This window comes from Perissodus microlepis, chromosome 9 (genome assembly GCF_051167445.1).
Source record: "Perissodus microlepis isolate ML-2025 ecotype Zambia chromosome 9, ASM5116744v1, whole genome shotgun sequence".
NCBI classification, from domain to species: domain Eukaryota; kingdom Metazoa; phylum Chordata; class Actinopteri; order Cichliformes; family Cichlidae; genus Perissodus; species Perissodus microlepis.
The window spans coordinates 6136640-6150317 of NC_140469.1; the positions used below are offsets into that span (position 1 = coordinate 6136640).

At 42.0% G+C, this 13678-nt stretch overlaps 1 protein-coding gene across 1 annotated transcript; it reads right to left on the reverse strand.

Moving 5' to 3' along the window:
* Positions 1-2281: 2281 nt before the first annotated feature.
* Positions 2282-13541, reverse strand: LOC146379930 (ras-related protein Rab-18). Its single transcript, XM_084938837.1, has 7 exons — positions 13309-13541; positions 11224-11279; positions 6692-6753; positions 6336-6408; positions 5350-5468; positions 4869-4935; positions 2282-4193 (listed from the first exon to the last, which is right to left on the reverse strand). Exons 1-7 carry the CDS (start codon positions 13374-13376, stop codon positions 4024-4026), a joined length of 615 nt encoding a protein of 204 aa, XP_084794963.1. The 5' UTR covers positions 13377-13541; the 3' UTR covers positions 2282-4023.
* Positions 13542-13678: the final 137 nt, after the last annotated feature.

Here is a 13678-nt window from a genome sequence, read left to right on the forward strand (position 1 = left end):
GACTCCAATTTGTGCATGTAAATGGAGAGTCCTCTTCACACACTGAGGTTAATTATGGAGTTCCACAGGGTTCAGTGCTAGGACCAATTCTGTTTACATTATACATGCTTCCCTTAGGCAGCATCATTAGAAGACATAGCATACATTTTCACTGCTATGCAGATGACACCCAGCTCTATCTGTCCATGAAGCCAGATAACACACACCAATTAGTTAAACTGCAGGAATGTCTTAAAGACATAAAGACCTGGATGGCCGCTAACTTTCTGCTTCTTAATTCAGATAAAACTGAGGTTATTGTACTCGGCCCTGAAAATCTTAGAAATATGGTATCTAACCAGATTCATACTCTGGATGGCATTACGTTGGCCTCCAGTAACGCTGTGAGGAACCTTGGAGTCATTTTTGACCAGGACACGTCCTTCAACGCACATATTAAACAAATATGTAAGACTGCTTTCTTCCATTTGCACAACATCTCTAAAATTAGAAATATCCTGTCTCAGAGTGACGCTGAAAAACTAGTTCATGCATTTATTACTTCCAGGCTGGACTACTGTAATTCATTATTATCAGGATGTCCAAAAAACTCACTGAAAAGCCTTCAGCTAATCCAAAATGCTGCAGCAAGAGTCCTGACAGGGACTAGAAAGAGAGAGCATATTTCTCCTGTTTTGGCTTCCCTTCATTGGCTTCCTGTTAAATCCAGAATTGAATTCAAAATCCTGCTCCTCACATACGAGGTCTTAAATAATCAGGCCCCATCTTATCTTAATGACCTTGTAGTACCATATCACCCTATTAGAGCACTTCGCTCTCGCTCTGCAGGCCTACTTGTTGTTCCTAGAGTATTTAAAAGTAGAATGGGAGGCAGAGCCTTCAGTTTTCAGGCCCCTCTTCTGTGGAACCAGCTTCCAGTTTGGATTCGGGAGACAGAAACTATCTCTACTTTTAAGATTAGGCTTAAAACTTTCCTTTTTGCTAAAGCATATAGTTAGGGCTGGACCAGGTGACCCTGAATCCTCCCTTAGTTATGCTGCAATAGACGTAGGCTGCCGGGGGATTCCCATGATGCATTGAGTTTTTCCTTTCCAGTCACCTTTCTCACTCACTATGTATTAATAGACCTCTCTGCATTGAATCATATCTGTTATTAACCTCTGTCTCTCTTCCACAGCATGTCTTTTATCCTGTCTTCCTTCTCTCACCCCAACCGGTCGCAGCAGATGGCCGCCCCTCCCTGAGCCTGGTTCTGCCGGAGGTTTCTTCCTGTTAAAAGGGAGTTTTTCCTTCCCACTGTCGCCAAAGTGCTTGCTCATAGGGGGTCATATGATTGTTGGGTTTTTCTCTGTATCTATGAAGCGCCTTGAGGCGACTTTTGTTGTGATTTGGCGCTATATAAATAAAATTGAATTGAATTGAACTATTCAGTAACTGTTGGAGTGCAGTGTCCATTTATGTAAAGGCCATCGGTGCTTCATTAGAACCTTGTCTTCTAGTGCCTCTGGTTATGTGTGGAGTTTGCGTGTTCTAACCTTGTCTTCACAGTAGATCTAATATCTAAGTTGTCCATCTGTCTTTGCCAAGGACAGTTTCACAAAAAGCAGATTCTAAATCTCAAAAAGTTCCATTTCCTTCTTTAAATAAAAGGTTCAGGATTCTGATGCATACAGCATTAGAGGTTGGGGTGGGGGTTCGAAAATTACCATCCACTGCACAACTTTGCACAATATGTTACTAAAAGGTATGTAAAGCAAACAAACGTATTCTCCAAAATATATAATCTCTCAGCTCCTCGAAGACTGTTTTTTCAGTGTAGGCATGAGGAAACAGTGGTGCTGCAGCTCAGCACATGGTTGGACCACATGAAGACTTTAGGCTCCGCGTCTCTTTTGCTTGACTGGGACATATTTCCACACAGCTGCCCAGAGTGTGGCAAGAAATGAGGGATATGCTACAAGGGAAGAGTCCTTGGTTTAGCTGCCAACCCTGACCCTTTTATAATGGCTCAGGAATTATTCACATCCCAGTTAAAGCACTGATAGAGTGAATTATGGCTGCGGTGGTGCTTCCTGAGGAGTTCGCCAAAAAGATGATTTAGACAGATCGCACGTCTGGGGTCTGAGGGCTCCTCGGACACTGTTTAAACACCAAGTCTTTATTCTGAAGACACAGGAATGTGACGGGTGCCGGGTGAAAACCCATCACCTAGCAGCCACATTTCTAACATGGCAATGATGACAGGGGCGCGTCAAGTAACACATCAGCAGCAACACATCCATTTATATTCACTTAAAAAAGAACTTTATTTAGTTTAATACATAGGGCAATTTGTAGTGAAATATGGATACATTCAGCTTTACACAAAGGTTCCCCGACAAAGTCTTAAAATACAACGTTTATAAATGTTTTGACATATTTCAACACAAAAGAGACATCTATACCAGTTTAATAAGTAAAAGCCTACTTCCTTTTTATTGTAACCATTAAATTTAAATGGTAAATTAGCATTTATTTTCAGCTAAATATAAGTAAGCCTCTAAACGTCATTCACCAGCAGACAAACTGGGGGGAAAAAAATGGCACACAGATTTCCCATGCAATTAAAAAAAATAATAAAAATCAATGTGTGATGAGACATGCTCAAATTCATGTCACTTTCACTATCCCTGTTAGGAGATCAAACCCCCAGAAGTACATTTTCTGGAACATATGCCAGCGCTTGAATACTGCAAACATGGTCAGAGGTCAGGGGTACAGTACATTTATGAGTGTTTCTCAGATGCTAACACAGAGATGGGAGAACTGCGAAATCCATTAGCAATGTGGAGCGCACAGCTTTTTCTTTGATTTTTCCAAATTCAGTGGAGACACCCGTATGACTCACTGCCCTCTTTAATATTGAACACTTTTCCTTTGTCTCTGTCCAGTCAAAGGGATCTATATGAAAGACTAGCAGTGGTGGTGATATTACTGATATTATCTGTCTGAGTGAATGAGTGCCAGTAGGTCGCACTCCATTAAAGCAACTTGTTACACACATTAAAAAAAAATAATTTTAAAAAGGCGTGCAATTTTAAGAGGTCCCCTCTTCTTCAGCACCCAGTGGAAAGCATGTTGGTGCCAGTCTCTTTGATTTATGCTCTTTTCAAAAAACACAGCACTAGTTTGAAGTCCAAGTCAATAAAAGTCATAAAACACCATTCCAAACACTTGGAAAGAAATGAGGCAGTCATGTGCACAACAGAGTCATTTGATCCAAGCCTTTGACTGAGAGTGCCGAGATAAAATACAAGACGGCTCGGCTTGATAAGCTCCTCCATGAGCAGCATTATAATCTTAGAGCCTGTGCACGGGGAACAGGACAAAGTGCAGGGCAGAAGAAAAGTGACACTAACACTGGAGAAAAGTCGGCCCTGCTTTGATGCAGCTGTGCTTGCTAAGGCGAGGTGCGCCGAGGACAAAAAGCATGCTTGATACGAAAAGAAACCTAGGTCAAATACAAGAGTTTCCACTCTCATTATCATACTTCAGAGATTTAGCCATATGTCTGACAAGCTTTGGCTCACGATTCTGGACTCGCTTTACTGCATCCCTATAACTAAATCATACGAGTATCAAGCGAGAACGGTTAATGTTTTGACCGTGGCACTGCGACTGGACAAAACTGCGACTCAAAACAAAACAGAAAGAGAGAAACACTCAAATTCCATTAACAGGAAAGCTGAGCTGTATTTGCATTTTAGCGCCGCGTTGTCACTAGAAAGTGTGCAAAAGGTCTGTGTGTGTGTGTGTGTTTGTGTCTGTCTGCAAGAGAGAAATAAACACTTTCACCTAAGAAGAGAGGAGAAAGTTGGATCTCTAATGCCTTGATGTGTGAGGACGGAGCTCAGGACAGCACACAGCAGGAAGGGAAGGGAAGCTGTTCTTTTAAAGTGTGTATGCTTGTGTGTGTGTGTGGATATGCTTGTATTCGAGGGTATTTGTCCCATGTAAATCTTTAAATGTGTGTGTGTAGGTAGTCTACACAAGGGAGCAGTAGCCGCCGCAGGTTCCACCTCCTGCGTCTTCGTCGGTGAGCTGGACTGCTCGGCCGTGGTTCTCGCTCTGCCATAAGCCAGGAGTCTGGATTATCTTCTCCACCAGCTCCTCAAACGCACACTGAACGCCGTCCCTCGTCTTTGCACTCGCCTCTGGGAGGACAGAGAGTGCAGAGGGAAGGAGAGAGGAGGGGAGAAGTGACAGGGACGGGAATGGGGAGGAGGCAGAGATTGGAAAAGGTGGAGAAAAAGAAGACAAAACGCAGAAACAACAACTGTTAATGTCTGCGTCTTAATGTCATCATCTGCTGGCCCCCCCAGCAGGAGCGCGGAGTGGTGGAAAACATCTCAACAGTAACTGTCAGCTCCACGATGCCAATACTGGACCATAGCAGGTTATTATTGGCTCTAGTCAGCACCTGCTGCGTAGCATGATAACATCCAGGAACATTTCAATTGTAATAACCATAGCATAAAGAAATAAATCCTACTATGACAAATCACGAGAAATATCTTTGAGAATTGCTTGGAAAACATGTCAAGAAATCTTTACATATTACCAAATAACACTTTAAGTGCTCAAGATAAAAACTAGGTGTTAACTTTTAAGTTCCCCCTTTTACTGACAAACCTGAAAAATAACAGCAGAGGGGGAAAAAAGAGAGTGCACTAAAGATGATATATGAAGCCTGCTTTATAAATAGAAGTATGCAAGCATTCCTCGGTGAGTATGATAGTTATTTCAAACTCTGCCTCCCCTGTGTAACAGTCTGGTGTAACTCATGTGCCCGGCAGCGCTTTGTAGAGCGGGGAATCCTCCTGACTTACCTATAAAAAGCATGGAATGTTTTCTTGCAAACTTCAGCCCTTCGGCCCTGTCTAACTCGTGGTTTTCCTAAAACAAAGGAAAGGTAATGGATTATTTGAGGTCTGTCGGGTTGGGCTGTCAGCTACTGTGGTCGTCACGGGCCAGAGAGAGAAAGTGGTTTTCACAGACAAAGATCAGAACGCAATGAATTCATGACAGTACACGTTTTTAACTCCACTTACTGATTCTGGTATCCTGGCAAAGGACCAGCTGCCAGAAAATATGAAAGTGCTACTATCATTTAGCTTAGCAATCCATCAGCTGGTCGAGGGCTCACTTTGTAAAATACACTTATTTTTGGGGCAATCCATCTCCCTGTTCTGTGTGTGTATCACATATATATCTAAAGAGCATAAACCAAGGGAAGACTGCACTGAAGCTAAATACTAAAAATGTCACACGCACCCTTAACATCACAATTTTATAGACAAACACACTGACCTTATCAATTTTGTTCCCTACAAGCATTTTAACAAGGTCATTCCTTGTACAGTATGTCTCCAGCTCACTCAGCCAGTTGTCGAGCTTTGTAAAGGTTTCCCGTCTCGTGACGTCGTACACTGTGACACACAGAATGAACAGGGCATGCTCAGAATGCAGGAAAATACTCATTCACAGGATGAGAAAAAAATATTTTAAGTGCAGAATGAGTGTGTGGATTTTCTGGATGCACGACTGAGAGAACTGCAATAATTATGCAAAAGTAGTTATGGTGTGTAAGGCAATAGGAACATCTGACACACTAAAATTAATCTGACAGGTGTAAGAAGTCCTTGACTGCTGAACCTTTTCGACTGATTTATTATTGAAAATCACAGAGCAAATGAAAGTTTACTGACAATAACACTGTGTAATTTCCACTTCGGTAATAATAATACTAATAATAATACTAATAATAATCATCATTATCATCTAACAAAAAAGATAAAATAAATACCGCAATAAAATAAAGGAACATCAACTTAAACACGTGGCTGGTTTATTTGAAAAAAAAACAAAAGAAAAACAGGGGGGGGGGTGTCAAAATCCCACTGATACAACGAGGCGCCTTCTGTTACTTTACATCATTAGTGTGGTCAAAAACCATGAACTGTAGAGGAAGTCTGCTTTAGAGGTTTAACTTTCCGTAGTGTGTGTGTGTGTGTGTGTGTGTGTGTGTGTGTGTGTGTGTGTGTGTGTGTATACATGCTGCACATGCATGACCTTATGAAGACTCTGATTTAAGAGTATAAACTAACTTCCAGAAAGAGGCAGGCGTATGTGTGTGAGTCACAGGATGAAAAGCCATCACTCACTTTACAACAGGGGCATGACTGTAAAGTCAAAGGCCGCACACATGTGCGCTTGCACACACACACACACACACACACACACACACACGCACGTACAGGTGTTTGAGCAATGACGGTGCTAATAGCTTTGCTTACCCAGGATGACTCCCTGGGCTCCGCGGTAGTAACTGGGCGTCAGGGTTCGGAAGCGCTCCTGTCCCGCGGTGTCCTGCAAAACACACACTACTGCTCACACTTGCAAGGAAAAAACCAGTGGCTACAAACCAGGGCAGACAAACACGAACAACACAGACACACTCCTTGGTGTCCCTCAAGGGGTGGAAATAGTGTTACATAAGCGCCATCTTCTGGTTACTTGAGAGAAGAGCCGGTCTAGACCTGAGCTGGAGCTGTTTCATAGTTAATTTTTCTGCTCTGACAGACAAGAGCTGCATGTTTGTTTAACCGAGTGATACTAAAGCACTGGAATAATGATAGAGTCTGTAACATACCCATATTGCCAGCTTTGCCTTGTTGCCATCCACAGAAATGGTCTTCACTTTGAAGTCAACGCCTAGACAATGAAAAAAAAAAAAGAACAGAAAAAAAGAAAGGGGCAGTTAATCACCGAAACCCACATGATTACCTCATCCTGCTTCAGGCCCAATATGATGACTCCTACAGGTTTGTTCAATTACTGCCAACAATATCATATCATGGTGACAGACCATAATTATTGAAGATGAATTGTCAAAACACAATGTCTATGAACTTGTGTTAACCTCTGGTTATTCAGACTGGCATTACGCCCGTCCCGTGTCCTGCACTTAAATTACAGTGTGACCGTGCATTCACATACACGACGAAAGGACAGTGCGGTTTAATGTCCTGAACGAAAACCGACGAAGGTCTGCGTTAAAAAAATGAAAGGCCGGCACCTGTAAAATGGCTCAGTGAGCAATGACTCAGTCTTAAAAATCCCTGCCAGGTCCCAGAGGAGCAGACGTGAAAATAACAATGTTGCCCCCCCCCCCAACAAGTAAATCTCCTCTATTGCCTCTTTGCAGTGTCTCTGTGAGCGGAGCGTGCGGCGTCTGGATGACATATCGGCCGAGTTTTAGCATCCACTGACAGATTTACCAGGGAAATGTACACTTGTGATGGGCTTGTTTTTACATCTGGGACTGAGGAGGGGAGTTCAGCTGGGAGCCAAAACAGAAGAGAGATTGAGCAGGAGAAAGGGGACATGAAGACAGGCTGATATATGGCACCGCACTCACACACAAATACACAGTCTGTTCACAAAGCCCATCACAACAACTAGCTCTTCCTCTTGTCCAGCAGGGTTGCTCAGATACTGCTGCCAGGCGCATGTGGAGACGAGTTTACACTAAACATTTCCCTGAACCTGGACCAGTCTCTTCTGCTCTAATTCACTACATATACAGACGGGCCTTGCCCAGAGAATGCACAGTAACGCATCTGTTTGCAATATCACAACACAACAAGATGCTACTAGTGCTACAGGTCAAGGCTGGGCTGCTCTCTGCAGGCCCTTCTCTGTATGATATAAATACACCAAAGGCAGAGCAGCACAACCCACTAGTTCGACACAGAGAGAGTGGTGGTGGGGAATGACACATCATTGTTAGCCTGTATTCTCTTTTGTCTTTAACCTTTGGCAACGATGGCACCGAGAAGCAACAAGGTGCTTTAAGCCACCAGTAAAAGTATCATAAATGCAAAGCTGCTAATGTGCCTGCTGATCATCTTTGCAAAAGATCATTTAACACTCTGTGTGCTAGTGTGATGATGTGTTGAGACAGCCTTTGGCAATGGGAGAGATCCAGCCTCGGGGTGGTGAGATGAAGAAAATACTTTAACTGAGACTGAATGATACCAGATTAAAAAAAAAACCTGAATCTCAAGTCAAAGCACAGAACTGACTCCAATAAAGACATCTGTTTGGCAGAGAATCCCAGCTGGCCAAGTAAAACAGTAGCGGCCCGTGCCTTGACCTTGACAAAACAAAGTATTTTCTCCATTCCAACCCCTCTTGGGATCTGTGCTTTTCGGCCGTTTTAACAAAGACAGCATTGTGAGCTACAAGCGATTCACAAAACCACATTAGTTTGGTTTGAAAAACCAAAAAGAAAAAAAATTAAAGAAAAGAAAGTATAATTCTTCATCCAAATTCTCTCCAAAATATTTTAAATCTGGAGCTCATGGATGCTTTTGTCAAAATAAAATAATTAAGGTAGCTGCAGCTTTAATAGCTTATGAAAGTATAGTCGGTGTGTCCTTGATACGTCAACTGATTTATTCAATTACCAAAAAAAGGCTGATATTATTTCCAGATACACAGTTTGGGGTTGCCACTACTTCTAAAAACCTTTACCAGATAAGATGGATAGTTTGGTCTGCCACAGATTGTTTTTTTTTCTCCACACAGCATTAACTTTAAAATAAATCTGAAAGCTTTGTGGCTGTGTCAGTGTGTGGGATTGTGGTGACTTTACTTTTAGCTCACCAAGTGCTGCCGAATCTCCTAAACGTCCACATTTCTGCCTAGCGACCCTAGCTTGACTTAAAAAAAAAGGAAAAAGAAGAAAAAAGCTAAACTTTAACGTCTCTTTTACAGTTATCTGCAGTAGGTACTGGGGGTTTAGCAAACACATGCAGCCAGTATGCTGACTGAGCCTGGAACAGATAACATAAAAAGTCTGTCAACTTGTGGCTGCGTTGCTCCAGACCATGTACAGTATCTGTCAGCAGCCTCAGCCAGGCCTGCACACTACAGGCTGGGAAACAGAGAGAAGGACAGTACACTTAGCTGAGCATGGTTGTCACTTTAGTCTACTGCAGTTGTTTAAAGTTGTTAAAAACTCCAACTTTGCGTGGGTGTGTCACAGCACAAATATTCTGGCAGGCATCATTAACATCCTTACATTACTGAGGTCCTGATAAGTGGTGGTATTTGCAAATACTGCTGAGCAACAGGATTGAAAAAACAAAACCTGTAACCTCATTGTTTCTACAGCTAGTTTAAGACCTTTCTGATATTCCTAATCAAAATTGAATACCACGATCTATGAAAAGATCAAATGCATGTCTGAAAGTGGTCACAGAATGTACTCCGTTTTCATACATATGTCAACTGAGAGTGTACTTCAACTTATGTGTTGTGGTGAGCTAGAGTTTAATGCTGTACACACAACGGCAGAAGTTCACGTCATGTATGACCACGACTGGCTTTCGCATTGGGACAGCGGGCATCTGGTCTGGTGGTCCCCCCTCAGGATATTTGGTCTTTTGGACACCAACTGTATCCATTTATGGAGAAAATATCCTCATGTAAAGCCTAAAACCAGGCACCAGTTGAATGATTCAGTGTGTACTAGAAAATAATGCAGCAAGTTTCCAAATCATCTATTTCAACTTTTCTAATTAAAAATCATTACTACAGATATACAGCATAATTGTCTCTTCTGCCCTCTCATGTTTCGCTGGTCTAAGAGTCTGAGTGCACAAACATCAAATATCAGACAATTCTACCTGGTATCAAGCTGCTTTTGTGTGTTTAATCAGCTTAAATGGCCATATTGCAACTGTTTATGACAAATTCATTTATTTTAATGTAGAAAACGTTGGTCTAGAGCCCGACTGACATCCATCACTTCTCTTCCGTTTATCCAATTTTAGGGTTGCGAGGGGGTTGAAAGCCTATCCAAGCTGTCATAGGGCGAGAGACAGGATACACCCTGGCAATCTGTCCAGGGTGTATCCTCGCCCTATATTGCCAGTCTATTACAGGTCTAACACAGAGAGACCATTCCCGCTCACCTTCACACCTATGGGCAATTTAGTTACCAACTAACCTAATCCCACCAACTGCATGTCTGTGGAATTTGGGAGGAAGCCAGAGTACCTGAAGAGAACCCACACAGACACAAGGAGAACATGCAAACTCCATGTCTCAAACAACAAGTCTTTAGAAACTACAAACAACTACCAGCCTGAATTACAGACACGGACAGCTGGAATACGACTGGCTGAGTAGTCATTCCTGTTACACTTCTTGAAGTCTGCTCCCTGGTTGCATGTGTAGTTGATGTGCTGTAATGTAAATTCTCTGTGGACAAGTCCACGTGGTCAAAAAAAGACAAACAAAAAAAACTGGCAGACATGTGGACGTCTGCACAGACCCTCACCCTAACTGACTGACGACAGAGGCATTAAGTATAGACAACACTTTAAGCACAGCATATATGAATAACCCACAACCTGCTGTGACATTAAAACAAGTTCTTTTTTAACCTGCACTGTCATACTGTTCGAATAAGGACACATAAATAATTAACAGACAAACAAAACAAAACTGTTTTGTATGCCTGAAGAAATTCAAGAAATGTCTCAAATCACAACAATATTCATATTGATCTTAAAGTCCTATACTGGTCGGGCTCTATGCTGGCAGCAACCTGCTGCTTCATCAAACTTTTTGAAAATCTGCTCCTCCTTTTCCTTCCTGGCTCCACCGTGGTTATACAGCTGCCTGCAGGAGCTGTGCTGCTGCTGCTGAGATCACAACAAGTGTTGCATGTGAACATTAACCACTAAAGATTCAGTGCTGATATAAACTCATAGTCATATTTGATAGTATTTTGATAAATAAAAGCAATTTTTTAATTCCTCCTTTTCTTTCATGTTCATCTTGTGGAGGACAAATGCATGTGTTGTTCTATGCAGCAGTGGTTGGATGCTAAAGTGTTAGCATACTCATATGTAATGTGGACATCATTACTAACCCATGAGACAACAGGTTTAAATGAGCTCATGCTGTTTGTGCCTCAGATGAATCGATGCATTGCTTATTATTACTCAAATTCAAGATCCTTGTCTTTGTGACTGTTTACTACTCTACGTCTGTGTCTTATTTAATCTCTGCTGCTGCTGATGATCCTGTACTTGCCGGCACATTCTGATCTACAAAGCCACATTTTTTCCATTTTACCCTTTAACAGACCTCACATGTTCAACTCACCTATTGTTGCTGATTGTTCCGGGTCGAATGTGTCTTCTGTAAATCTTAGTAGGAGGCTGTTGACAAGAAGACGGAAATAAGATTAGACCTCATCATGACTCACACGTGTGTTTTTTAGTAATTGTATTCTCCTCTCTTGAGGATGCTTTTGAGCTGAAGTCAGGTTTCCAGTTGCCCTGACTCCTGCGGCAGGAGACAGTCTCTTTCTCTATCTCCTTCTATTGATCACTCTGTCCTTCACTTGCAAGCAAGAGGTGATGTCAAGCTCCAGATGACATCACCACTAGATTGCAGTGAGGAGGACAAGGTTCGTTTCTTAACCATGACTAATCGAGTGCAAAGGCCTTAACAGCCCCGCTGACGATGGCAATATGCTCGCTCCTCTCCCTTGACCCAGACATAATTCTCGTACTTTTTCCTCACGGGCCATCAGAAGAGATGCTGAAGCAGTAAGTGTTTATTGTTTGAGGGACATATGGCTGATGAACTCATGCAGGGAGACAGCCAAGTTAGAAATGTATTCTGTACAGGTCAGGAAACATGAAACACATACATTCCCCGCCAAGCATTCAAATCTGTCATGATTTAAGGGCCTTCAGATTGCAGGGAAACAAAATAAATATCTGTAAACTATTCAAAAATAAGTGTACCTATTTGATATTACCAAAGCTGGCTATGGATGATTCAAATTAGGACATTTGAAACTAATCATGGTCTGATTTTGTTTATTGTATTAAGCGAAATCCTATTTAATAATAATACTAAATTGCTTTCTGGAAACAATGCATCACGGCCTGGAAGATGCCACGGCAGACAGCATGCAGTACAGCCGTCTAGATATTCTTCTGTTTTCTGGAAATAAAAGCAAACACAGATCTGTGTTATGGTGTCGGCATAAAGCCAGTCCTTCCTCTGGGCAGAGCTTATACAGACCAGCCATTAAAAGATGTCAACTAGCAGTACAAGCCCTGTTCAAAACAAAAAAAAAAAAAAAAAAAAAAACTCTTTAGTATAAGTAGACACATGTTGCACATCAATGAACTGACCCAGGAAATTGGAAAAATAGAAACCATTTCAGCTAATAGTGGACACAGTACTGGGAGTTAAAATCTCAGCTGCAAAGAACATAAATTACTGCAAACTTTTTATAAATTATCATCTCTGCTTTCTGGTTTAAAACCTAGCTGATTTTAACTTTAACACTCTGTCCTTGTTGATGCTGAAGTTCCAAGTCTTATTGCCTCTCTTTGGTCTATTTTCAATAGATGGATGTACTTTTGGTCAAGAACTTGTTTAAAGTCTTACAATGGCATAATTTTCTCGGAATGTTCTATGGCTATGGAAGGCACGCTTGTAGTCAACACCATAGTCTACAATGTGATGGTTGATGGCTCAGGAAGGCTATCAGAATTCCTCCAGCAGCCGGGACCACTGTTATGGAGACCTGCAAACCTGGATCATGATCTCTTTTGGCAGGGACACACGCTATAAACTTCCACGCTGATGTGGGTAAAAAGCATTTTACCCTGCGTGGAATATTATCAGGTTGATTTGTGGTTGTTAATAAGGACTCTGATTACCACATGACGACAAGAGCAAGTGTATCGTTTACATGTTTTTGAAGTCCCATCTGGAGAAGGGGTACGCTTACTTGAGCGTGACCGGTTCGGATCGATCCTTCTGCTGGGTTCTTAATGACGGAGATGCTAGCAGTACAAGTAAATTGACTTAAAAGAGTGGCAGCTTCTCGTTTAGCCATCAAATTAGTGTGAACAAAAACAGCCTGTTTCTAGCAATTATGTCAGACGTGCACATAGTTGATGTCACGTACAGAGCTTCTGGCATCTGACTAAGGCGTTAGCTAAACAGTGTGCACAATGTAAGCATTTCTTGTACATGTTGTACCAAGACAGTCTGACCTCTGTTAGAATAAAGAACAGGACAAACCAGCACTGAACCGTCTACATCGTTTTAAAAAACTAAATTCTCTTTATCCACACATTTGGTTACCTGCTACATCCCTGCTAGCGCTGGCTAACGTTAGCAGGGAGCCACGACATCACTTTGTTGATCACTTGGTCTTACCTGGACTTCCCAACGCCGCTTTCTCCTATTATCAGTATCTTCAGCGTGGTAAGCACGTCGTCTTCCATTCTTCCTTCACTGTATGCTGTGTTACTCTCAATAAATCTCTAAAAGAGACTTGTTAAAGTGAAGCTGACTAACTTGCGTCCCTGTTTACAGCCCACAGCACAGATAATAATATGACAGCCCTTTGGTGAGACGTCTCACTCCAACCATTTCCGGTATGACTTGTCACTACTTCCGCTGGATATCTTACAGGATCTCTTGGGAGAAGATTATGTAAGACAAAGGACGCAGTGTTGCAACATGTCGACGTCATGTGTTCGTGTCATTTTAGTAGTACTGTATATTTGCTAATGGACTCTTTAAA